The 25301-nt window shown below is 36.9% G+C and overlaps 1 protein-coding gene across 12 annotated transcripts in view; it reads right to left on the bottom strand.

The window, feature by feature from the left end:
• Positions 1-25301, bottom strand: part of YAP1 (Yes1 associated transcriptional regulator) — a 108334-nt gene that overhangs the window by 28273 nt on the left and 54760 nt on the right. For 4 of the 12 annotated variants that reach the window (XM_027087819.1, XM_027087823.1, XM_027087821.1 and 1 more), the window contains exon 4: positions 9377-9496. The exons of 4 other annotated variants lie outside the window; for them this stretch is intronic. In XM_027087819.1, coding sequence (XP_026943620.1) covers positions 9377-9496 — 120 coding nt within the window. The remainder of the gene's footprint in view (positions 1-9376; positions 9497-25301) is intronic. 4 more of the 12 variants (XM_027087820.1, XM_027087825.1, XM_027087822.1 and 1 more) reach the window with 1 other exon arrangement.

Genomic DNA, 25301 nt, shown 5'->3' with positions numbered 1-25301 from the left:
TCTTAACCGATCAGTCCTGACAGCTTGATGGTAGCAAATCATACACTCAGCAATTACTGAAAAAGAGACGACCTTCTCAAAAACAAAGGAGGTCATCACCACGGGTTCTTTCCAGATTTTATTCTGAACATCTGAGTTTTCAAACTTCAGACAAATTTTAGATTTGCATAATTTGTATCTTCAACCTTGGAATATTACAAAGTACTACAGATGTGGTAATCAATCGTAGACTTCGAGATAATAAATTCAATCCTAGTAACCTCATTAAGTGTAAATTTAAAATTAGAAAATTATTTTGAGCTTTTAAAATAATAACTCACATCAAATCTCCCACAACACAAGAAAGCACCTTCTTACTTTGTCTAATATTTTATCAAGTTTCAGATATTACATGGTTACATGTTAGAATGGCTATATTAGTTTGCTTATAACATTTAGAAACAGATTTTAGGTTTTTCCCCCATACCTACAAGGGTACCTAAGACTGTAAAATTAAAAGAAATGAATGCTTTTCTAAAAACACAAACTAACAGGCCAACTCTGTCAGTCTTAAAACAGTAAAAACAAAACACAAAACACCCACTGCTAGCTAAGTCTTTCAATATGACCTAGGGGATTGAATTGTCTACAAAAAGTTGCTACTAACTGGCACAAAAATTTATGTATTTAAATACAAAATGATGGTTTTTTCAGTGAAAATTACTTACGATTTGATTCACACTGAAAATCTGTCTCTTACAAAAGGAGCAAAAGGCCAGGGTCCTTATCTCATGACTGAATGTAACTTTTTATTATCAATAAGCAAAAGACATCTCCCAACACTCAATTAAGCTATACCTAAATGACAACACCATGCCCAGGAATGACTTTTTAAAAAAAGTTATACTGAGATATTTCACCCCTTTAGTAATTTTAATATATTCATAGAATTGTATAACCATCACCACTATCTAATTTCAGAACACTTTCATCATCCCCAAAAGAAACCCTGTATCCTTTAGCAGTACACATCCTATTGCCCCTCCCCCAGTCCCTGGTAACCATCAATCTACTTTGTTTCTTTGGATTTGTCATATATATGGAATATATATGACATGTCATATATATGGAATCAATTTTGTGACTGGCTTGTTTCACTTAATATATTTTCCAGATTCATCCATGTTACAGTATGTACCAGCATTTTATTCCTTTTTATTGCCAAATAATATTCCACTGTACAGATATACTACATTTTGTTAGTCTGTTAATCAACTGATGGATATCTGTGTTATTTTCACTTTTTGTTTATTATGAATCATGTGGCTACAAACATACAAATGTGCAGGTTTTTGTGTGGACATGTGGTTTCCTTTTTTGGGCAATATATATCTAGGAATGGAATTGCCAGGTCATATGGTAACTATATGTTTAACTTTTTGAGGAACTGCCAAACTGTTTTCTAAAGTGGCTGCATCATTTTTCAATCACATCAGAAATGTATGAGGGTTCCAACTGCTCCATATTCTGGTCAACACTTGTTAATGCCTGTCTTTCATTTTAGCCATCTTACTGAGAATAAAGTGGCATCTCATTGTGGTTTTGCTTTGTATGATGTGGTTACAGTTAACCTCCCCTAAAACTCTACCCCAGGTCTTACCATAAGCAAAATAATCTCTCCCTCCCACACTCTGTACTTCTCTCCCTTACCAAACATCAACTTCCAGGCCCCCCAACCTGGGTTAAAGTATTTTAATCTTTAAACTGTTCAAAAATACCAATAACACCTTTTTTTAGGTCAATTCGACACTGTCTTCCTTCAACCACCTATCAAAAGTCTGGCATGAAAATTTATTATAATGGTATTTTTCAAACAATACAATTGAGAATGGAGCTTAAAAAACATTCAACAGAACATTTTCTCCTCATCACCTCATTAAGCAGTTTGGGGCAGGACACAGGAGTTGCTAAATGAGGTGAGGAGAAGGGAGAAAGCGGTCTAACTAGCCTTCGGCTCTCTCTGTCCCCCGGATATAACTGTGTTTTTTCCCTCTACTATGAAAATAAAGTTTAAAGGCTAGTTTGGAGAGAAAGTACAGATAATGAAACTATTAGTCTAAAGAGAAGGGGAATAACATTTTAAAATCTACCTGCCATCATGAATTCATGTTAATGAGCAAATAGTTCCATTAACAGCTTTATTCCTAATTACATATAATGTATTACTATTAATCCTCTTTCGCTAGGGGAATTTATAATTTAGAAGAGATGAATCCGAGTTCTGACTGATAAGCACAAAAACTGGCCCTTTTACATAGTGTAGAGCTTGACTGGCTTTTTCTTACCTTTTAATGTCCCTCACAGCACCTTATTTATGATCCCTCATTGTACTTAACACATTTTGTAATAATTATTTATTTTGTAGCTGACAACCCCATGCATGCCTGCTAGCATAGTACCTGGTACATAACTGGCATTCATCAGTTGAATGAGTAAATAAATACTCAAATAGTTTCTATCCCTAGTTAGTAGGATGCTAATTAGTAATACACAGGAGAATCTCCAAGCTGAAGCAAGTCCAGAATGAGTTCTGAAGCAACCTCAGCAACCAAGGTAGCAGAACAACAGGAGTATAAAACAAAGCAAAGAATATGAACCACTCCTCTTCTAAATCATTCCAATTTATTTCAGCAGAAATCTATTTATTTGACTTTTCCCTCAAGAAGTCTATAATCTCTTTTTCTGTTTCTTATAACTGAGTCTCTGGGTTGTCACAAAAAGCGACATCACCAAATGGCTCTCTTCTCCAGCACATTTTATGAGATATTTGCTATTAATGCAGAGTTGATACAAATATGACTTGAAACATAGTTTTCTTTTAAAAATGAATTAAGTTTTCTTGTGTTTGATGTGAGGGGCTTTAGTAACACAAATAAACCATTAATTTAAATTATCATTCAGTGACTTTAAGTTTTAAAATTCTATATGAAAAACTCATTATGTAAACAAAGAAAAATATTTCTTCACTGTATAATTATTTGTATCATTGAACCATCATCAAGTAGAAACTACATATTAATTTAACTTCATTAACGTATGTCTATTCACCCTTGGCAAGTAGGAGAGACTGCTTACCATGATTGATAAACTATTTTGACACCATCCTCCTGACTGTAACATAAAAAAAAAAAAACCTAAAACTGCAAACCTCTAATACTGAACTAATTTTGATATTCTATAACCTTACGTATTAAAATGTTCATTTCGGCTAGTGTTTGTTTTTTAAGTAAAACAAAAAAAAATGTAGTGAGGGCAACAATTAGTAACAATCTCCAACAGTATGTTTTAAATAGGACTTCACTAAGCACATGGCCTAGAAGTATACTTCAAATCAGCTTACATCAGGCTCCTAACATGGTAACTTTATGAGAGTTCTAAATTTTAGAAACAAAGCATACTAAAAATGCATCATCTTTAAGGCAGTTTAAACTCCTATATATGTCAGAGCTGATAGCGCGGACAAAACTTAACTATTCCATCTAGCGCTGCCCATCCCCCATCAGATTTGTTTGCCTGGGCATACCCACCATGTGATAAGGCTTATCTTTAATGGTTGAAAGATTTCCTGGTCTCCTCTTCAAAAGTAATTCCCAGCTGTGACCAGAGGGCCAAAAGCTAAACTTAAGTGGTGCAATAAATAGTTCAAAAATATCTCTGAAAGCTCAGTGCACTCAAATCCATAAAGCTATTGAGAAGTAACCTTAAGCAAGGATCCAAAACAGTCACTGAAGAATTCATAATCTAGCATATTATATTAAATTAATTAAGGACTGGAAATATTCTTAAAAGCATCTAGTATATGAGTCCAATTAAGTCAAGAGAAGTCAGGTATCTTTCTGAATGAGTTGGTTACACTGTTGATACCAGAAGAACTTGGGTCTCTTGATTCCCAATTGAATAGGTAAATTTTTCTATGACACAATTTAATTCATTTGAATTCACATGTAGAAAAGAGGATGCTAGCTAACTTCTACTAATGGATTTTTGAAGGGCATATAAAATGTCAGGTCAGAGCAATGTCATAACTATTTTTCTCACTGGATAATGTGCATTTAAAAACTACATTGAGTATCACATTTAAAGAGGCATCCAGAGAAGGGAAGTCTTAATGCATAAAAAAAAAACAAAACTCAGAACTCTTAATGCATAAAAAAACTGGAGAAACCACAGTTAAAAGAGAACACTCTGGGATTAGAAATGTATTCACAAATTTGAAGGGAAGTAAATTTCTGAGTAATAAAGGGACACATATTTTCTGGTCATTAGAACCTTCCTTAAATAGAATGGACTGCCTTGTAACGGGGTAAGCTCCTAGTCAAGGGAAAGGGAAAGGTCAAAGGTGAGGTTGGAAGGTAATCTCTTAAGGATATGGTAGAGGTGAGGCATGATAATTCATCTAGATGGCTTCACTTCTGTAATTAGAAACTCATTACCTTTGGGTAATTTCCTTAAGATGAGTCACAATACAGTATATAAGTAAATGCTTCAACCATTGTCATCTTCCTCCCTCTGAAATTTCCATGTGTTAGTATTGGTGACTTAGGTGTGCTTTTGAAAAGATTAACTGCATGTAATCTAAATTTCTTTAAAATTCTGGGTGTCAAAAGATCAAGTCCAGATTCTAGTTCTGTCACTCAACTATATAACCGTGGGTAGTCACAATTTCCCTAGATCTCAGAGAAACTCAGATTTGGGGCAAAATCCCTACCTCTACCAGTTATTTTATTTTATTTTTTTATTGCGGTACGCGGGCCTCTCACTGTTGTGGCCTCTCCCGTTGCGGAGCACAGGCTCCGGATGCGCAGGCTCAGCAGCCATGGCTCACGGGCCCAGCCGCTCTGCGGCATGTGGGATCTTCCCGGACCGGGGCACGAACCCGTGTCCCCTGCATCGGCAGGCGGACTCTCAACCACTGCGCCACCAGGGAAGCCCTCTACCAGTTATTTTTCAAAAAATATATGTTGGTGGCTTGGGGAGTCACAAGGACTGGGTGGCACTACGGCATTTAGTGGGCAACCGTCAGGGATGTTGAACGTTCTTCAGTGCCCAGGATACACCCTCCCTCCTCCTTTGAGAAATGTTGATTAGAAGAATTACAAATTCCTTTTCAGGGCCAAATTTTATGAGGTTTATTTGTTTTAAGAAGTTTTAGTTAGCAACAGCTCTATTTACCTAAAACACACTGAAACATCTTTTCCTCCCTACCCTAAGTAGTTAATAATATAATTCACAACCAAATACTGACATTTTAGGATCACCAGGCAAGATTTAAAAGAGGGTAAGGAGGGCTTCCCTGGTGGCGCAGTGGTTGAGAGTCCGCCTGCTGAGGCAGGGCACACGGGTTCGTGCCCGGTTCAGGAAGATCCCACATGTCGCGGAGCGGCTGGGCCCGTGAGCCGTGGCCGCTGAACCTGTGGGAGAGGCCACAACAGTAAGAGGCCCGCGTACCTCAAAAAAAAAAAAAAAAAAAAAAAAGAGGGTAAGGAAAACAAAACAAAAAACCAAAGAACTTGTTTTTAATGCACGAATATAAAGAGACTTGCTTCAATAAAATTCAAATGATTTGATGTTGGTATTCTAGCTACCCAAGACTCCATTAATGGAGTTACAGATTTAGTTTCTACAGCCTTTAGTGTTTTTTCCTACCTCTACCAGAACAGGCTTAGGTACATTTAGGTACATTTTCATCAAAAGTAAAATATTACTTATAACAGCTATCAGAAATATTTAGTCTTCAAGGAAAAAGGTTAATGAATGTCTAAACAGTTAAAAAATTTAACAGACCTTTAATTATTGATGCAAAATATTTAACTTTGATAAGAAAGATGTGAACAACTTTTGGCTTTTGACTTAATAGCAAGTTTTGGGAAACTTTGAAACCAAGGACCAAAATCAACACCTAGGTTTTAATTAGCTGTGACATTTCCATGCACAGAATTTCTATGCACAGAATTATTGATAGTAATTATAAAGGATATTCTGAATTCGCCAACTAGGTTGTTTATTACCTCCTTTAAGTCTCAAAAGATACACCTTTTAATCCAAATCTCTAGTTCCAGTTCTAGTTCTGTTTATTTTATTTACACCCAACGTGTTTTTAATCCCAGTGGTCCCATCAGCACTTATTTCCAGAAACACAGATTCTAACACTACTTATTATGTCCTTTTATATAAACAGGGACAACAACATTACATAAAAGATCAGTTCATTGACCATTAATATTCTGGAATAGAGTTTTCATTCTGAAAAACAGGAATTATAATTTTTGTGTATGTTTTCATTAGGGCTTTTACTGGAAAATATTCAAATGGCTATTATTATATAAAACAATAAATAATTTTACAACATACAAGAAAATATTTAAACCTGAGACTCTTCATGTTTGCAAGTATAAAATCTCTAGGAAAAAGAGTGTTAATAAGAAATAATTTAATGACCTGCATAATACTCAAGCATCAACTTTCTTTAATACAGTGTGAAAACATTCCTAATATGATTCCTTAAAAACAAACAAAAGCCCTCCTTTTTTCGAAGTCAGTAAATATCAGCTAATTCTTATTGGCACTGGATGTCACTTCATGATTTGTTACAAATTACTAATCAATGCTGTAAAATAATATGTCAACGATATATAGTTTTTAGGGAGGGGCAAGATAAGGGTATGGGATTAAGAGATACAAACTACTATGTATAAAACAAATAACAAGAATACATTGTACAGCACAGGGAAATAGTCATTATCATATAACTTTAAATGGAGTATAAGCTTTAAAAATGTTGAATCACTGCTATACACCTGAAACTAATATTGTAAGTCAACGTAAAATAAAAACTTCAATAAAAATTTTTAAAAGATACGTAGTTTTTAAATGTTAAAGAATAAAAAATCAGATAAAAAAGAAACAATGCATAACTAATTATTTAATTTCCTGAATTTATGTTACATGGATAATTTATTAACTTCATGTGGGATGTGAATTATTCTAAATATAATTATTCTAAAGCAGCTGATAAAGAACAGAAATATAAAAGAGGCTGGTGTTTGAAGGAGGTGAGTGATAAAGTCAAGCTTATCAGATGTAAGGTGTATCTTCTACTTTAAAATGTCAAAAGACATAGGTCAACTTGACTTAAGGTAAAAAATGGTAAATACTTTCATATAGATTTGGGGAATATAGGAAAACAAATTTCACAACCATGAAAGCAATAACCTATCATTTGTTGGTGTCTGCATGGTTCAAAGGGTCAGAAACGGGATAGTCTATATTTTTTTGGCAGATAAAATGCAATCCACCATAGAACTTCAGATTTCAAGGAAAACTCCTTCAAATTCAGCAGCTAACAGCTTGTCTCTATTTGCTGTCACTCTGGATCAGAGAAACCCACACTTTTTTTTTTCCCTTTCCTGCTCCCCTTCAGTTACACTTGAGCTCTCTGACTGAAAAGGTCTGGAACAGATTAAAAGTCGGGCCACAGAATAAAAAGCATTGGCATGTTGTCAAGCCTGTCTGGAATACACATACACAGTGGGCCCAAAAAGGGAAACTAAACGCAGTAAGAGTATTTTATGAAAACTTTTCTTGGCATAGCTAACTGTACGCTGTGTGTACATACGTGTTGAAGGTGGGAGGGAGATTATCATTATTTTTTTTTGGTACTTTCTCCCATTTAAAAAAAAAGACCAAGCTGTGTGTGTAATTAATGAATCTACTTAAGCTCACAGCCAAGTTGTTTTATTTCACTTTTTATTAACTGAAAATACTTAAAAAAAAAAAAAAGCTTTGTTCCAATTGCTGATTTCTACAGTTAGCTAAGGGTTAATCATCATTTTTCATAATCTCGTGTAGAGGGAAAAAAAATCCCACAGTACCATTTTTTAAAATTTCCAAAACATGGACAAGCAGAATTCATTTCATTAAAGATGATTTAAGGAAACATGTCTGTTATCGTTCTAGTCCATACAAATGGCAACATTTATTAAATTCTCTACCTTACTTGGTTTCCTGTTTCAACCACAAGGGCTTATTCAAGCATTAAATAGAATCTGAAGTTGCAAATTATTAACATGCCACATTACTTTTTTAACACTCAAATAGGTCTTGAAACTCAAAAGGCTAGCATTTAAGCCAAACCGGATATCTGTCAAAATGACAGTCTCTGCCCTGATCCCACCTTTGACTTGACTTGAATAGGGGATTCAATCAGTTCATAAAGCTGGCCAATCAGTAAGCTTGGGGCAAACCCAAATGTTGGGGGTTTAAAAAGGTATACATATAGATATAGGAGAACTGCTCAGAACGTTCCTGACGGGGAAGTTATTTTACCCAACCAGCTCTGGGTAGAGTTTTTCTTTCTCTTTTTCCCCCAGGACTGTGTTTTGATGGCATTCACAGAGTTAATTCCTCTTTCCCATAAGGGCCCCACAGTTGTTGTTAGGTCAACCCCTGTAAAGCTTCAAAGGTTCCGAGTTCCCTCAGTCTGACCTACTCAGTGATCTGCACATTGTTTTCATTTAGCTGCATCCAGTCCAAGACGAAAGCTTTAAAACCACAATGATCTGCTCCTTTTTAAATACATTTTTCCATGGCTTTGGAAAAATGTCTCAGAAACCCAACTGAAGAAACTGAAAACAGTGAAAAAAAATGTGTAAAAAGGCCCTAAAAAAAATGTATACTATTATCAAAATATGCACATTTGGGAGGCGAGTATTTCTTTGTGCAAATGGTGATTTTTGTCATTTGATTTGGAGGGAAATATGGCTTATTTTGGGTTTGTTTCCTAAATGAAAAACAAAGGAAAAACCCCCTTTACTTAAAAAAGGGGGGGGCAGAAGCGAAGAAAAAAAGGCTTTCATTGGTCTATCTCTAGGGTGACGGGGTACCCACCCCCCCTAGGATAGAAAACATTATAATACCCAGGCACAGGATGGTACTCGTTGCTCTCTTAAGTTAAGCATAAGCAGACACCACGTTACTGACAAAAGTTGATATCCCAGGTTTTAGATGAAGCGACAGACTGATTATTTCTGTAGCTAGAAAGATCATTTTAAACACCATCACTGCGTTTTCCCAAAATGTGAAAGGAACAGCGAGTCTGGTTAGTAAACCACCACAACATTCCTCCAACCCCATCCCAAGAAGTCCAAGCTAAAAGGCTGATTTAGACCTGAATTTCTCAAGTTTAAAGTGAAAGGTATAAAAACAGTACTTGGATAAGTTGGATGGGCAGTCATTTTTTAAAATTATGAAGCAGTGCAATTTAATTTAAATGTACCTTCCCAAATTCACATACCAAAAAACAGTCATCAAAAATATCTAAAAAGATTTTGAGATGAACCTTTACCAAAACGAGGGTCAAGCCTGGGGTCTAGCCAAGAGGTGGTCTTGTTCTTATGGTTTATATAGTATATTTCTCCATCCTGAGTCATGGCTTGTTCCCATCCATCAGGAAGAGGACCTATAAATACAGAAAAAAAATCACGGTTGGTTTTTAACTTGGTGCATCTAAAAAAAAGTGAGAGGGGTGCTAATTTAAAAAGAAAACACATCCTGACATAAAACAACTCATTAATGCAGAATTAACAATGTGCTCAGAGAAGAAAGGTAAACCTGTATACTTGATTCTTCTCCACTAAAAGGAAATTACCCAATAATAAAATCTATACCCCCAAAGACACAGATGTAAAAAAGGTCAGATTTTTAGAAAATGCTCTGGAAGTCATGACGCAAATAACTGTTATTAGTGTTAATATAAGACATGGAGTGCTGCAGCTCAGGGACCATTCCCCAATCCAGTCAGTTTTGGGACAGTATCTTCCTAGAGACCCCAAAAGGTTCTTTAATAAGGAATATATGCAAGTGTTCTCAGAGTACCTACAGTATCATAAACATTCTGCTTAATATAAAGCACAGTTTAGCTAAGACTGCCAAGTACCATTTATTTCCATTATTTATGTGACTGACTCACACCAAGAAAACTATAATAGAGAAAACATGGTTCAAAAAAGCTTATTCTTAAGCAGACTGGAAGTTGCTAGGAGGTGGGGATTGTGGCTAGAAGTTTAAGTTTGTCAGAGACTTGGGAAGGGGGCAGAGTAAACACCACAACTGCCGGAAGGCAAATTTCTCAGGAAGAAAAAGAGAAAAGGTACAAATTTCAAAGCTACGGAGTGAGGAAGTAATACCTGGGAGATAGGGCTAAAGAATATAGAAAGTATAAGAAGATTATTCTATCTTTATGAGGGAAGGGAGGCTAGATAGTTGCTTTTAAGAGGTAATAGCAATGAAAAGAGAGGCCCAGTATAAACCACTAAATTCAGGCATATTTCCTCCTTGTCTCTCCCACTCCCCGGCTTCCACTTCCCACTCCCACCAGGAATCAGAAAAGGCAAAGGTAAATTGGGAGAGTCTGAGCAAATGCCTAAAATTTTCCATCTGTGGACCAACACGAATTGACTGCTTACTGTGTGCCAGTCCCTGTGCTAAGTATATTAGGTACATTAACTCGTTTAATCCTTACAATGACCAAGGACATAAGCAGTAGTACTATCTCCATTCTAATGGGGAAACTGAGGCACAGAGTGGTTTAGTCGGTACATCACAAAGCTAGTGTCAGAGATGATAAACTTAGCAGCCTAATTCCTGAGACATTTTTCTCATAACAACACTTCTTTTTATTCACCTCCCACATCCAAGATCAGAGACTAAGTATGTTTCCTGTGCAAAATGGAACAAGTTCCTTCTTTCTATACTGGCAGTCCAACAGCCTTAAGAGTAATGCTGAAAGAGTAACTTTGGTTAAACAGACCACTCACACAGGCCCATGGGACCCAAGGCCCTAATTTTAGGCCAGTTTCATTTGTATTAGGAACAGACCAATTTGCTCCTATAGTATTATCAAAGATCTACTTTGATGGGGTCAAAATCCTGTTAGGGAATGCAGGCATGTGGAACCGGAGTGTTCTGTACTCCTAGACAGGCCACAGGGGGAAGACCCTTCTCCAGTCCTGAATATGGAACTCTGCACACAATGCTAACCATGTCCAGAGTTGAACTTTGCTGCAGAAATCCTGTGTTTACTAAAAAGTGAATGGGAAGCAGATCTGTTTAACACATGTAAATCAAACAAACCACTTTTCTCAGCAGCCTTCAGTGTCACTTTGGGTTCTATTTCCCCACTAGGAAGACAGAACCTCCAGAACTGAATATTAAGGGTTTGTTACTGACTTTAATTGCGAAGATGGCTCAATTGTAAAATGCTTCTGAAAAACAAGTAATTAAAATTCTAACTTCCTAAGATATCATGATGATGAACAAGTCAACAGAAGTCACTGGATGCCTTTGGAAGCATCAACCCAATGGCCCTAACAGACCTCATTATAGCCTCCAAACCTGCCTCCTGAGTAAGTGGATTCCCTACTTTTTTTTTTTTAAACAATATCACTCTCTACCTTTGTTGTCTGAGTTAGAACCAAGAACAGTATCTTGGATACAAATCAACTTTCCCTTTCTGCTCCACCCACTCCATGCTGTAGACTCCACTTAACACTCTGACTGATCTGTTGCAGCCCGTCTCTAAGAATTCAACCATCAATAATTTTCAGCTCTTTTTCTTAACCACTACAGATCTTTGTTCCTGGTGTCTGACTTCTTGTTTCCTCTCCTCATTCCAGTGTCTCCTATCAAGCAGCCACCAGGGTTTTCTTCTTAAAATACTACCCAATCAACATTTATATGTTACTCACTGATTTTAAAAACGTTTCCCTTGCTCTCTACCATCAAAAGGAAAATGCCAGCTGGACTCATTTCTTAATAAGTCTTCCTCACACACCCAACCCTCACTCTACTTCCCCAAGTTTTCACAAAATCATGCCATCTCCTTGTATGTACTATTCGTGTCATCACAGACAGCCTTCTGCCCCATCTCTTATAAACTCTTATTCACCTTAAAAGAGAAAGCTCAGATGTCACCCCTTTGATTCAGCTTTCCCTGATTACCCCACATAAAATCATTAACTTCCTCTTCTACTCTGTATTAATGTTTTAACAGATAGAGCTGTATTTATTTGCTTACATGTCTGCCTTCCTGACAATGACCAGGCCACTTATCTTTTAACTCATGTCCGGTATCTGAGTAATTGCTCACTAGATATTTAATGGAAGAATGAACATCCTGCCTTCTAATACTTTGAACTTTCTATAAACAAGCTTAAAATCATATAGTACATATATGGGGTTGGCCAAAAAGTTGGTTTGGGTTTTCCCATAAGATGTATACGGAAGATAAATATCACAAATATATCAAAAACTTCAAATTGTCTATGCATTCACACACTGACATGAGCCACAAACATTCCTTCACAGCGACTGTACTCATTAGCCTATCACAGAACCAGATTTTGTCATAAACTATAAAACTTTTAATACAAAATTGTATTTATATATTTATAATTCATATACATGCCCTATCTGTGATTTTAAAAAATAAAAGCTACACACTGTACAGACACTCTTAACTCATAGCTGTAGGCAACATTTTTGGATGGAATTTCTCCCCCAATAAAATCAACGGCATATTTTATGTACATGAAGGCTAAACTGCATACAGACAGTTCAGTTTCCCAGATATGCATCTCCTTTTAGGGCAGGTTTATAAATTTTAAAAGGTGGGCTTCCCTGGTGGCTCAGTGGTTAAGAAATCTGCCTGCCAATGCAGGGGACAGGGGTTTGAGCCCTGGTCTGGGAAGATCCCATGTGCTGTGGAGCAACTAAGCCTGTGGGCCACAACTACTGAGCCTGTATACTAGAACCTGCGAGCCAAAACTACTGAGCCTACGTGCCACAACTACTGAAGCCCATGTACCTAGAGCCTGTGCTCCGCAACAAGAGAAGCTACCACAATGAGAAGCCCATGCACCACAACAAAGAGTAGCCCCGCTCACCACAACTAGAGAAAGCCCACGCACAGCAACGAAGACACAACGCAGCCAAAAAAAAAATTAAAAAGGCAAGACAAATGTACACCTCAGAATCACTTTCTTAGCTACAAGAGTTGTCATGTAATTTCTGTGAAGTTTCTGATACGTGCATTTATGTAATACTGGTATTGAAGGCAGTAAAGCAATATATACTTTTAATGTCATGGCCTAATAAAGGCTTCATTGTCATTCCAATCTGATTCTTGATATAGTGATCCATAACTTCTCTAAAAATTAAAATTTCAATGGGACACTGTGTTAAAGAGACTCTAAATAGATTTCTTAAAATATTTCCCTGAAATATCCTTTACATAAGACAAATTTCACTAACATTAGATTAAGTAAAAAGGGAAAAAAAAGAATTAAATATGGCACAAGATGTTACGGAAAAACCCAAAACAACTTTTTTTCAATTAATAAGCTTATAAGCAGAATATGTGAATGACGTTATTAATGCAGTGTTTTTTGCACCTTAAACCTTTTGTTCATAAGTGTATTTCACTTTTACAGTTCATCTGAAATTTTTAAAAAATGTTTAAGATTTGTAGAAATGCATAATGGAAAAGTGAAAGTTTCTTGTAATCTATTCCCTGGGGGAAAAATTGAACAACTTTAGTTTTGTGATATGTTCTGGATTTTTTTCTTGTGCACAGTTTGTGACACACATGCATATAACCACTGATGTCATGCTCTACCTGAACAATACTTGCTATATTCACTTAATATATATTATAGACATCTTTTCTTAACACAACACATAAGTCTCTCTCATTCTTTTTAATGGCTTCACAGATCTTACTGCACAGATATATTAGAATTCATTTATCCCTTTTCCCAGTGTTACATATCAGAGTTCTTTGTAATTTTTTTTGCTGTTATAAATAATAGTGCAATGCACAACCTCTGGGGGGCAGCAATGGCAGCAACACCTCTACCACTAACTAGCTCCATTAGTACCATCACACACCATGTTCTTAGCCATATCATACAGATGAAACACAGTTACATTCAGACAGATCACTTGCCCAAGGTAAACAATAAAGTAAACTTCCCTAAGGTAAAGATTTAAACCCAGGCAGTCTGACTTCAGAGCTTCTGCTTTTAAACCATACAACACACTGCTTCCCCAAAACTTATACAGGTGTTTCCATACATTAAATTTGCAAACAATCAAAAACAAAGCTCTAACTAATTTTAGACATGAGGATATAAAGGAGAGACAAGCCCGGTATACAAATTAAGAGCATAGTGATTTCTGCCTATTTTCTCATCATATTTCTAATTAAAGAATTAAATAATGTACATATGAAATAGAATAATTACTATATAATTAATTTTATAAGCACTCAAATTGATACCAAATATACATACTAAACACAAAAGAATGCTTTTATATTCACTTATGTTGTTCATTTAACATTGGATAAAAATTTAATGTTGTGTGTAAAGAGACTGTCTAAAATAGGATGTTCGGGCTTCCCTGGTGGCGCAGTGGTTGAGAGTCTGCCTGCCAACGCAGGGGACACGGGTTCGTGCCCCGGTCCGGGAAGATCCCACATGCTGTGGAGCGGCTGGGCCCGTGAGCCACAACTACTGAGCCTGCGCGTCTGGAGCTTGTGCTCCGCAACAAGAGAGGCCGCGGCAGTGAGAGGCCCGCGCACCGCGATGAAGAGTGGCCCCCGCTCGCCGCAACTAGAGAAAGCCCACACACAGAAAAGAAAACCCAGCACAGCCAAAAATAAATAAATAAATAAATAAATGAAATTTAAAAAAAAATTAAAAAATAAAATAAAATAGGATGTCCGCTTTATAAAAAAAGAAAGCTACTACTGATAAAGGCAAAGGAGTAGAGGAGGAAAGATTACCTTTAAACAGCTTTGCACCACAATCGAATTCTTAGTAATAGAAAAAAGAAAACTGAAAAGAAACAAATCTTCAATCTTAAATGTGAACTAAATAAACAACAATCGATCTGGGCTTTATTCACCCACAAAAAGAATTTTCAGTTAAATGCTCTCTCTTTAGAAGAAATTTGGTGACCTGATAATGCAAGGTTTCTATGTCATTATGGTTAAACTAAGCTAACTGCCGAATAACCATAAGAAGGTGATAAAGCAAGAGTGATATATTTTCTGAATCATCAAGCTGCACAGGCTACTGAAAGTTTGATGCAAGCATCTGTTTGGTCTAGAGTTGGAATGGAGTAAGGTCAGTAAGTCCAAGGGGAAATCTAGGCTTCTCACAAAACTAGATTTATAATAAGAGGAGACTACAGGGACAGATCAAAATAAATGTAGAATACCTTTGAGTTCAATTTACATCTTGATTTTAGTGTCATAAATATTCTAACTTCTCCAAGAAGGAGTATATAAAATGAAGCAAACAGAAGTAGCAATATTTTATTTACTTAAGATAAATACAAGCTGAGCCCCACCCCTAGAATTTCTGACTCAGTAGGTTTGGGGCTGGGCCTGAAAATTCCCAGATGATGCTGATGCTGCTGGTCCAAGGAACATACTTTTGACAAACACTGACCTAAAAATAACTACTTAGAATTCTTTGGCTGGTATAGAACTGTTTCTTGAATTTATGTAACTTGTATAAAACTATAATTATTCACTGTTAGGCATCATGGGCAGTTCAGAGGCCGAACTATCAAGCACTGCATGTCTGAGAATGGCACACAGCCACATCTGCTAGAATAAGATGAGGCAAATGGCTCAACATCTATCAGGATAAATAAAGTCATAAGAAGGGCGATGCTTCTTTTTTTAAAAAACTGAAATGGCTCAAGCAACTATCATGGAGAAGTAGACCAAAATACATTATCTTGTTTGTCCTCTAATGACCAGATGGAAATGAAGAGTAGGACTCTGGAGGCAAGTAAACTGATGTGATCCATGGGAACTACTACTCGTAACTTAGCTTTAAACCATTTTTAGCTGAGAACTCTTCACTTTCTCAATTCAAATGAAGAGTCATCTCTCTGTGCTGGCAAAATATTTTCTTTATTATCTAATGCCATAAAATTTATCACACAGTATTATTTGTTTATATGCATTTTCTTCCAGGCTAGACTGTGAAATACCTAACACAGGATTGTATATTTTGCATTTTTCTATTTTACTGTCGAGTAGGATGCCTACTACTCAGCAAGGGCAGGAATTTACATGTTGGCTGACATTAATGTAATCAAAACAAAATTCAATTAAAATTCTTTATTTATGCTTGTAAGAGAAAAATATCCTGTTTCATCCTCTCCACGTAAGTTCAATTTCTCCATTATTTGGTATCACTTAAATTGAACGCACAGGGATATAGCAAATTCTTTTATTCAGTTAAGTATTTATTGAGTCCCTACTATATTCAGGCTCTAATCTAGACCCCCGGACATACAGAGATAAGCAGAACAGTTCCTGTTTCATGGAATTTATGTTCTAGCCAGGAAGACAGGCAGATATGTATAGTACAATGTTGGCTAACAATAAGTGCAGTGAAAAAAACCCAAAAAACAAAATGAGTGCAAAAAAAACAACAAAAAACAAACCAGCATGAGTGCAAAACCAAAACAAACAAAACAACAAAAACAAAAACCTGGAAATGGTGTTTTTAAAATGTGGACTAAGAAGGGCCAAACTGAGAAAGTGACCTTAAAGCTGAGACTCGAACACAATGCAAGCCAGCGTGTGGTGATGTGGGGCATGAGCATTCCAGTCGGGGAAACAGCGAGGAGGCCAGTATGAGGGGGGTAGAATAAGCAAGGAATGAGGTACGGTGATTCACTTTGTTTTTATGATCCAGACTTGATCAGAAAACCTCTCAGCATTTTAACCAGTAAATAGTTGAATGGGTTATACCTAAAGGGGACCACCAATACTAAAGGATAATAACAACGTCTCCAAACTCATGGACAACCTCTAATAAACATGTGAGAGTGGGCAATAAACATTTTCATCCCAGATTATGCTTACATACACTAGAGGTAGGCCCTTTGACATGGGAAAGATATGGGAGTTTTCCAAGGCTGGGCTATCATGCCTAACCACCACATCAAAGTCTTTTGGAAAAAGGAGGAGATAAAAAATAAGCCCTGGATCAAGAAGGTAAACAGAAAGAGGTCATCATTTTAATAAGATGTAAAGAGGGTGAGAAATTTGAATTAGGACAAGCAAGAGAGAGCGGTAGGCTATAATTAAAGTAATTCATAAATCAGAATTACTTACCCTTGGGGGAAATAAATTTTTATGTAGGATTTACTACTATTGGTTGAATGATAACTACTGTAACAAATACTAACTTCCTGCAATGTTTTGAAAACAAATAAAATACTCTATGTCATAATACTGAAGGTGACTCAACATCAACTTCCTGCTCTTGCCTAAGGACCTTCTTGCATTAGTAATGACTAACAAACCATTTGCAATGTCTAATCAAGCCAGAAAGTCTTGATTATGCCACAAGATGAACAACCTCTCCCTCTCACCTGCCCCACAATTCAGGAATAAAGATGTCACCCAGGACACTGAAAGTTTACTAAACACACTCCTATCATGGTTCAAAGTACAGGGCTATCAAGAAGTAGTTTCCTTAGAATGTAAGAGGAGTAGCTGGAGAAGTAGATGCAATACATCTTTCAAAGGAATCTAACTTTGAAGAATTTGTTTTGAAATTCTGGTCTCTTCCACTTATGATGAATCACAAACTGTATTATTATACGTAAGGCATTGTTGTAAGTTTTTTTGCAAGCAAATTAACTCATTTAACAGTTCCATGGCATAGGTCCTATTATTATTCCCACTTTACAGATGAGGAAACTATTGCCTCAGATCACTTAGCCCAGACTAGTAACTGGCAGAGCCTGGATTCAAACCCAGATAGTTCTAGCTCTCCAGAACTCATGCTCTTAAGTACTACACTGCAAATACGACAAACATTAATGAAAAGTAGTGTTTTTTAAAATTTCTTTTCCTAGAACTTTCATGAAATCCCATTGCTTCAGTCATATTCACATAGATGGCTCCTACATCTTTAATGCTTCTCACAAGGTCAACACTAGTCTTTCTTCTCCACCAACTGGACACCAACACTTCACAAAACATGTCCTCATATTTTGAGTTGACGTTACTTTAAAATTCAATTGCCCCTGTTCCTCAAATCAAACTTTACTGTAGACTTTCGTATTTCCATGACTAAACTTTAGCAGTAGCCTACCAATTGGGTTTTTCTTTTTTTTTTTTTGCGGTACGCGGGCCTCTCTCTGTTGCGGCCTCTCCCGTTGCGGAGCACAGGCTCTGGATGCGCAGGCTCAGCGGCCATGGCTCACGGGCCCAGCCGCTCCGCGGCATGTGGGATCTTCCCGGACCGGGGCACAAACCCATGTCCCCTGCATCGGCAGGCGGACTCTCAACCACTGCGCCACCAGGGAAGCCCTACCCATTGGTTTTAATCAACTGCAACATTAAACATTATATGTACCTTAAGAGCATCTTGCCTCACACCTTCTCTGGGGAAGTAGCTCTATGACTCAGGGCTCCCTAAAGCCCACAGGAAAAATTCTCAAATCTTAATTGGGTTATTCAAGGTCCTCTGTTGTCACGCATTACATAGCACAGTGCACAGGTTCTGAAAGCGTCACCACTACCATTCATACCTCTCCTCACCCAGTCTTCTTTCAGTCCTTCAAACTTTTCCTCCTCTCCTCTCTCCAGGACCACCCTGCAGGCACCTTTCTCCCTGCCCTCCTTGCTTAGCTAACGCCTTACTCGTCCCTCCCCAATGTGAATGCCCCTTCCTCAAGAGGGCTTTGCTTACATATACAGTAGTTTCCTCTACTATTGCACCAGGTGCTCTCTCTTTGGTAAGATGATCCTATCACATTAGTAATTTAGTAATCCATTCAAAGTTAGTCCTCCTGCTGCATGGCCTGTCTTTCCAGTACTTAGCAGGGTCATGCACTTTTCACCTCCACATATATCCCCAATGCACACACCCCAGCCTGTCTCCTCCTAGCCTCCACTATTTTTACCCACTGAAATTCCACTCCATTTTCATGCTGTATCTTTGCAAAGCTTTTCTCAATTCCTATCCCACTAGTAAGAGTCCTCCCCACCTGTGAACTGAAATTGCACTTGTTTTTGATTTCTTGGATGCTCACTGAAGATTGTCTTGTATTTGTTCTTTTACACTGAGTTTAATTCAGAATTTATCATTCTGCCCTAGAATACAGAAAAAGAGTTTTCCTTTTTTTTTGAGTGGGTATGTTCAATTTTGCAAGGTTGCTCAGGACAAGGATGGCATCATTCATCAGAAACTACCACCAGGTTAGACTGTGATTCTTTGATCTTGCAGACGTGTGGTTTTTAAAGTATTTGAGAACTAAAATATATGCACCCCTGACTCTTCTGCAGTTTTGCTTCTAAGGGAGTCTTTCATAACCACTAACATCTGAAATTCATATGCTTGACCTCATAAGTCCTAAACAATCCTTAACAAAATTCTGTCCACACTACTAAAATTTTTAGGTAGACTCAATGGAAAAGGTTGTCGTGTATAATAAACACTATAATATCACTGTCACTAACTTTTTTTGTGGCTTCAATAAGCAAAACACGGGACAAGCGTGTATAAATGCATTTGTTGAAGAAAAAGCAGTTTATAAAATCAAGGTTTGGTAAAAAAAAATGATTTCTCTTCTGGCTTCCAAAGTAACTGTTTTATTCTCAGGGTGAAAACTGATTTAAAGTGTGCAGCTCTAAGTTATGAGCTCAGGTTTTGTCATTTTTGTGTACTGACCTAGAGGCTGGAAACTAAAAAGATTATAAATATACTGATGAAAATCTGCTTCAGGCAAATAAATGCAAGAGTGGTAGCCAAGCCATTTCTTTTTTTTCCCCCTCAAGTTCAGGTGTTCTCCTATGTCATAAGTAGCTAGAAGATTCTTCTGCCCAACTACTAGAACATACTGATGAGCCCAAACCCCCTGTAGATCACAATGCAGTGTAAGATGAAACTCTGGCCCATACATCTGCAGGCTTAGATTGGAATTCTGGCAATGTTACTTATCTGTATTCTACTCACTAGCATATACTGTGTCCCCAAGCACCATGCTCATGTCCTGTTTTAGCAGATGCCTCACTGAACTCTACTCATTTGCCTACATCCTGACATTTCTCCCCATCAAGCTCTAAGTCTTGAAGGCATCACCTTGATTTTTTTGCTCTTTATATCCGTAGAGCTTAGCACTACCACCAAATACAACCAAAGTTTGTTGAGCTGAAATGATTAAGAACTTATCTGTGAAAAGAAGGATTGATTGATCTTGGTCAAGTCAGTCTCTCCGATCCTTAGTTTGTGCTTTTATAGATGACAGACTTTTTTTATAAGTTGGTAACATTTTGCAGCATTTTTTTTTTTTTTTCTTTTGCAGCACGTGGGCCTCTCACTGTTGTGGCCTCTCCCGTTGCGGAGCACAGGCTCCGGACGCGCAGGCTCAGCAGCCATGGCTTACAGGCCTAGCCGCTCCGTGGCATGTGGGATCTTCTCAGACCGGGGCACGAACCCATGTCCCCTGCATCAGCAGGCGGACTCTCAACCACTGTGCCACCAGGGAAGCCCCTGCAGCATTTTTATATTAAATGAGCTCTCATATGAAATGGTGGAGTCATCCATTTGTATTAGGCACTTAGTAAAGGTTTTTTCCCAACTGAAAATAGAAATATTAATAAAATAAAACAAGGAATAACAAAGTGGATCTTTAATAACATTTCTATGGTTTTAAGTTCACCATTCTAGAGTCTTCTATCTGTGTAGTCCATGAACCAGCATTATAGCACCTCCTGCAAATCTGTTAGAAATGCAGAATTTTACATCTCACCCCTGACCTATGGAATCAGAATCTGCATTGAAAAAAAATCCCCAGGCGATTCCTTTACACGTTACAAATTGAGAACCACTGATTTAAAATACGGAAAACTAACAATGCTTACTTTAAAACTCTTTTATAGAACTACCTACCACTAACCCAAATTTTACCAGTATAGCAAAAGTACCATTTGATGTTACTTGGTTAAAAAAACAAAAACCAATCATCTTTGATGCATTATAAATGAAATTAAACTCTAGAGACAGCATACTTTAAAGAAAACTGTGAAAGGTTTAGATTCAGACAGACCTGGTTTCAAATCCTGAATCCAAGATTTAATTATTAGCCTTCTAACCTTGGGCAAGTTACTAATCTGCTTGATGCTCACTTTCTTTATCCAGAAAATGGAGACAAAGATCTTCTCAATTAATTGTTGAAAGGATTAAAGGAGAAAGTGCTTGACAAAGGGAAGGGCTTATAGTAGGTACTTATAAAAAAAAAAGTCATTCCCTACTCTTTCCTGGAAGTTTTGCCATTTTGTTCTAACAATATATTTAACTTATGAAAACTTGTGTATAATAATATTGAGATAGGTTTATGAGAAAATAAACCTGGATCTCAAAGAGGAAATGACTGAATGACAACAATAGGGAACCCATAGAAGGTTTTCCCTTAGATAGTGGAAGAACCCTAGAGAGGAGTCATTTTTAATGGGCTCCCAAATTTTTCAGGATAAAGCTCAAACTTCTTAGTTGATCACACAAAGGCCTTCTTTAGATGTCTTTAGTCTCATCTCCCCACCATTCCATCACTACTTATATGGTGCTGGGGGGTGTCAGGCTCAGTAATCTCTCACATAATGCTATCTTTATCTTCCCTTTTCTTCCGTAAACTTAACTCCCACTCATCTACTAAAATTCAGGTTCTAAATTCAACCACTTCTCACCACTTCCCTTCCACCACCTTGGTTCACTGTTTCCCCTGAGTTATTGCAATTGCCCCCTAACTAATCTCCGTACTTTTAAAAAACTTACTCAGATCGTATCACTCCTCTGTTCAAAACCTACAAGTCCCTATATAATAGGGCTTCCGTGCTACCTTTCAGTGACTGTTCCAGTTGCAATGGCCTTCTTACTGTGCCTCAGCAACTCTAAATCAGCTGTTGTGTTATGCATGGAACATTCCTCCCCTTTTGCCCAGATATCTTCATGGCTCTCAGTTCATTCAGATCTTTGCTCAAAAATCATCAAGTATAGAGGCCTACACTGGAGAAACTATCTAAAATGATCATTTCCCTCCTCCATCCCCCAGTCAGTCACTCTCTGGCCCTTAACTGGTTTACTTTTCTTTTCTCTTTCCATTTGTAACTACCTGACACATTGTGTACTTGTTTCTATTCTGTACTCTCACGATTTAGAATCGTGTCCTGCACATATTTTCAATTTTTGTTGAGGGAACGAACAAACCTCTGGCTCCTTAAAGATGTCTGCTCTACCCTCCCGACCACTTATTCACTTGTTCCTCCTCCACTTTCTCGGCACTTGGTGCATGTCTCCCATAACATTTATTGTTATAATTATATGGGAAAAAAATTGTTTTACCTTGACTCCATAATCTGAGGCCATTACAATGATGTCTAGTACAAAGTAGAGCATTTGATATTTGTTGAATGAATGATGTGGAAAGAGAACAATTCAATTGTCTCAAGGTGAATAATAAGACTTAAAAATCATCTGTCTCTTTGTCTGTTATAACTAGATGAACTTCCTAGAGGAAAAGGCCAAGTATAAGTTCAGAGAACTTTCTAATATGCAACTCTTCAGATTTTCTTCAGTGTAACTTGAGTGTTTTAGATTTTAACTTAATAGCTTACAGAGTTTTAGTATGTAAATTTATAAAAGATTAGCTTTCTATAAAGTTCATTTAGACTTCAGACATGTTCAAATAAAGCAATGACCTTTTGGTAAAATTTTAACCTAAAGTTTTATCACCTCTTTACCTTATTGACATCAAAAGAAAATATTATTTTGGAAAACTCTATTGTTGCAGGATTTTTTTCATTTCACTGATGCTGCCTATATATGGTAGTCTATGGATATCATTTTTAAAGAATTAGCATCTTAATCTTTCACACAAATATTTCTCTTATGAGTCATAAAATTATTGTAGCAAGAGAGTAGCCAGAAGGATTTAGAAATCAGTAGGAAAGACAAAAATAATATTCTAACACTTATCAAGAGAAAAAACAGGCATTTATTTGGTTCTTAAATGTAAATAATTTAATCTCTTTCTCATCCTTTCTACTCCAAAGCTGAGCAAAGTTTCCAAATAATCACTACAAATAATCACTGGAGAAAAGTTGAACATGGACACCTATATTTTAAAACACCACTATCTAATAACTCATTATACTAAGAAAGCTGGTGGCAAGGATACGTATCAAATTTTTTTCTTTATACTCTTTACAATATTATCCTACTCTTCTAAGTTAGTCTCTTGGTTAACATAACAGAAATAAGCTTATATCCTTTTCTTCTTCATTAGGTTCAGTATTTACAATAAAATCTCAGTAACTTTCAGAATTCAAATGAACTTTACTTTCCCAAATGATTACTTAAGAGACTTCTAATAGATTTTTTAAAATATTTGTTATTCATGCTCTAAGATCAGGTCAAGGGACATCAACAATCTTGAGTTTCTATATATCTCCCTTTGCTTTAGAAGAAAACCCCTAAAGTAAAGCAAAGACAGAAAGGAATTACCTTGTCTGAAATAATAGGGCATATAACTAAATGTATGAATACGGTACTGCCTAACACACTTGAGATTTAGATAATTATTTGGGATATCACAATTCCCAAGTGGACACAATCTTAGGAAAATGTTGACACTATAAAAAATACTGTTCTGAAGGTACTGAAAAACCAAGTAACTATATGTCCACTTTTCAACATGATTATTTTGGGCTTCTTTAATAAAGGAATGAAGAAATGAGTACTACTTTAAAAATAGTTCTATATCGTACATGCCAATAGCTTAAGTAATACATAAACACACGCCTCGATTCCAGAATAACTGAATTTAAAGTTCTGCTGATATATTTGGGGTGAAGGGTGTCTTGCTCTGGGAGTCATTTTAGAAGTGTAGCTGGGTAGAATCAGAATAAAGAATGATAATTTATCAGCCAACATCTATTGTTCCATTTGCTAAATGTTGCTGCCTTGCCCAGGTATTCTGAGTTTTAATATTATTTAGAAAATACTTTTAAGTTAAAAATCATGACTGGAATCAGTTAATATCAAGAGTGATCCAGGGGGACTTCCCTGGTGGCGCAGTGGTAAAGAGTCCACCTGCCAATGCAGGGGACATGGGTTTGATCCCTGGTCCAGGAAGATCCCACATGCCGCGTCACAACTAAGCCTGTGCGCCACAACTACTGAGCCTGCACTCTAGAGCCCGCGAGCCACAATTACTGAGCCTGCGTGCTGCAACTATTGAAGCCCATGCACCTAGAGCTCGTGCTCCACAACGAGAAGCTACCACAATGAGAAGCCCACGCACCGCAACTGAAGACCAGCCCCTGCTCGCCGCAACTAGAGAAAGCCCGTGTGCAGCAACAAAGATCCAATGCAGCCCTCCCCTCCAAAAAAAAAAGACTGATCCCCAGTATAGAGGGAGCGAAAAGCTCTCGCCATCAGAGTAAAGTAGAGGCCATTAGCTGCTCGGACACAAGTGGCATGTTTCATCAAGCAGCAAAGTCATGAAGCCATCAAGATTTTAAAATACCATGTGTAGGGCATCACGGGGTTTAACAAAGACTTCAGAAGAACTCCTATATACTGAAGATATGGTAATTGCAAGCTATGTCATCTGCAACTTGCTTGGACATTCTCACTGAATTATTTTTTCTATTTCACAAATAAATATTTTTACCTTCATAATCCCTATATATTGTTTACTGATAACTTTTATTAAAATGAGATGGACTGGTCCATATTTTTAAACAGGAAAAATGGTTCTTGTTTCCATATTACTAACCATTTTTTCAGGAACTTAACAAGTAAATCAAGATACAAACTAAATAAAACAAACAGTTTCTTAAGGATTATATTCATTTGGATTATGCTTTTGCTTTTTACTATTTTCCCTTTTCCTGTGGCCATCTTTTCTTAATTTACCAAAATTTGCAGATGAGAAAAAAGCAAGCACTAATTCTGGTTTCAAAAAGATTATTTGGGATAAGAGATTGAGAGTAATAAAGTATACTGCCTTCGTCTCATACTTCATTCATTGCTTTGACTTTGGGCTTTATTACAGTTTTATTCCTGTTTGGTATACTTAAGTGTTGTTCCATATATTACGATTTCAGACTGACAAACAATTTCCATCTTACAATAATAAAAAACTTTAAGAATCAGAAAAGG

This window comes from Aethalodelphis obliquidens, unplaced genomic scaffold (assembly GCF_003676395.1).
Source record: "Aethalodelphis obliquidens isolate GAN/ISIS:26980383/991018 unplaced genomic scaffold, ASM367639v1 scaffold60, whole genome shotgun sequence".
Taxonomy (NCBI): domain Eukaryota; kingdom Metazoa; phylum Chordata; class Mammalia; order Artiodactyla; family Delphinidae; genus Aethalodelphis; species Aethalodelphis obliquidens.
This window is presented reverse-complemented; position numbering and strand designations above follow the sequence as displayed.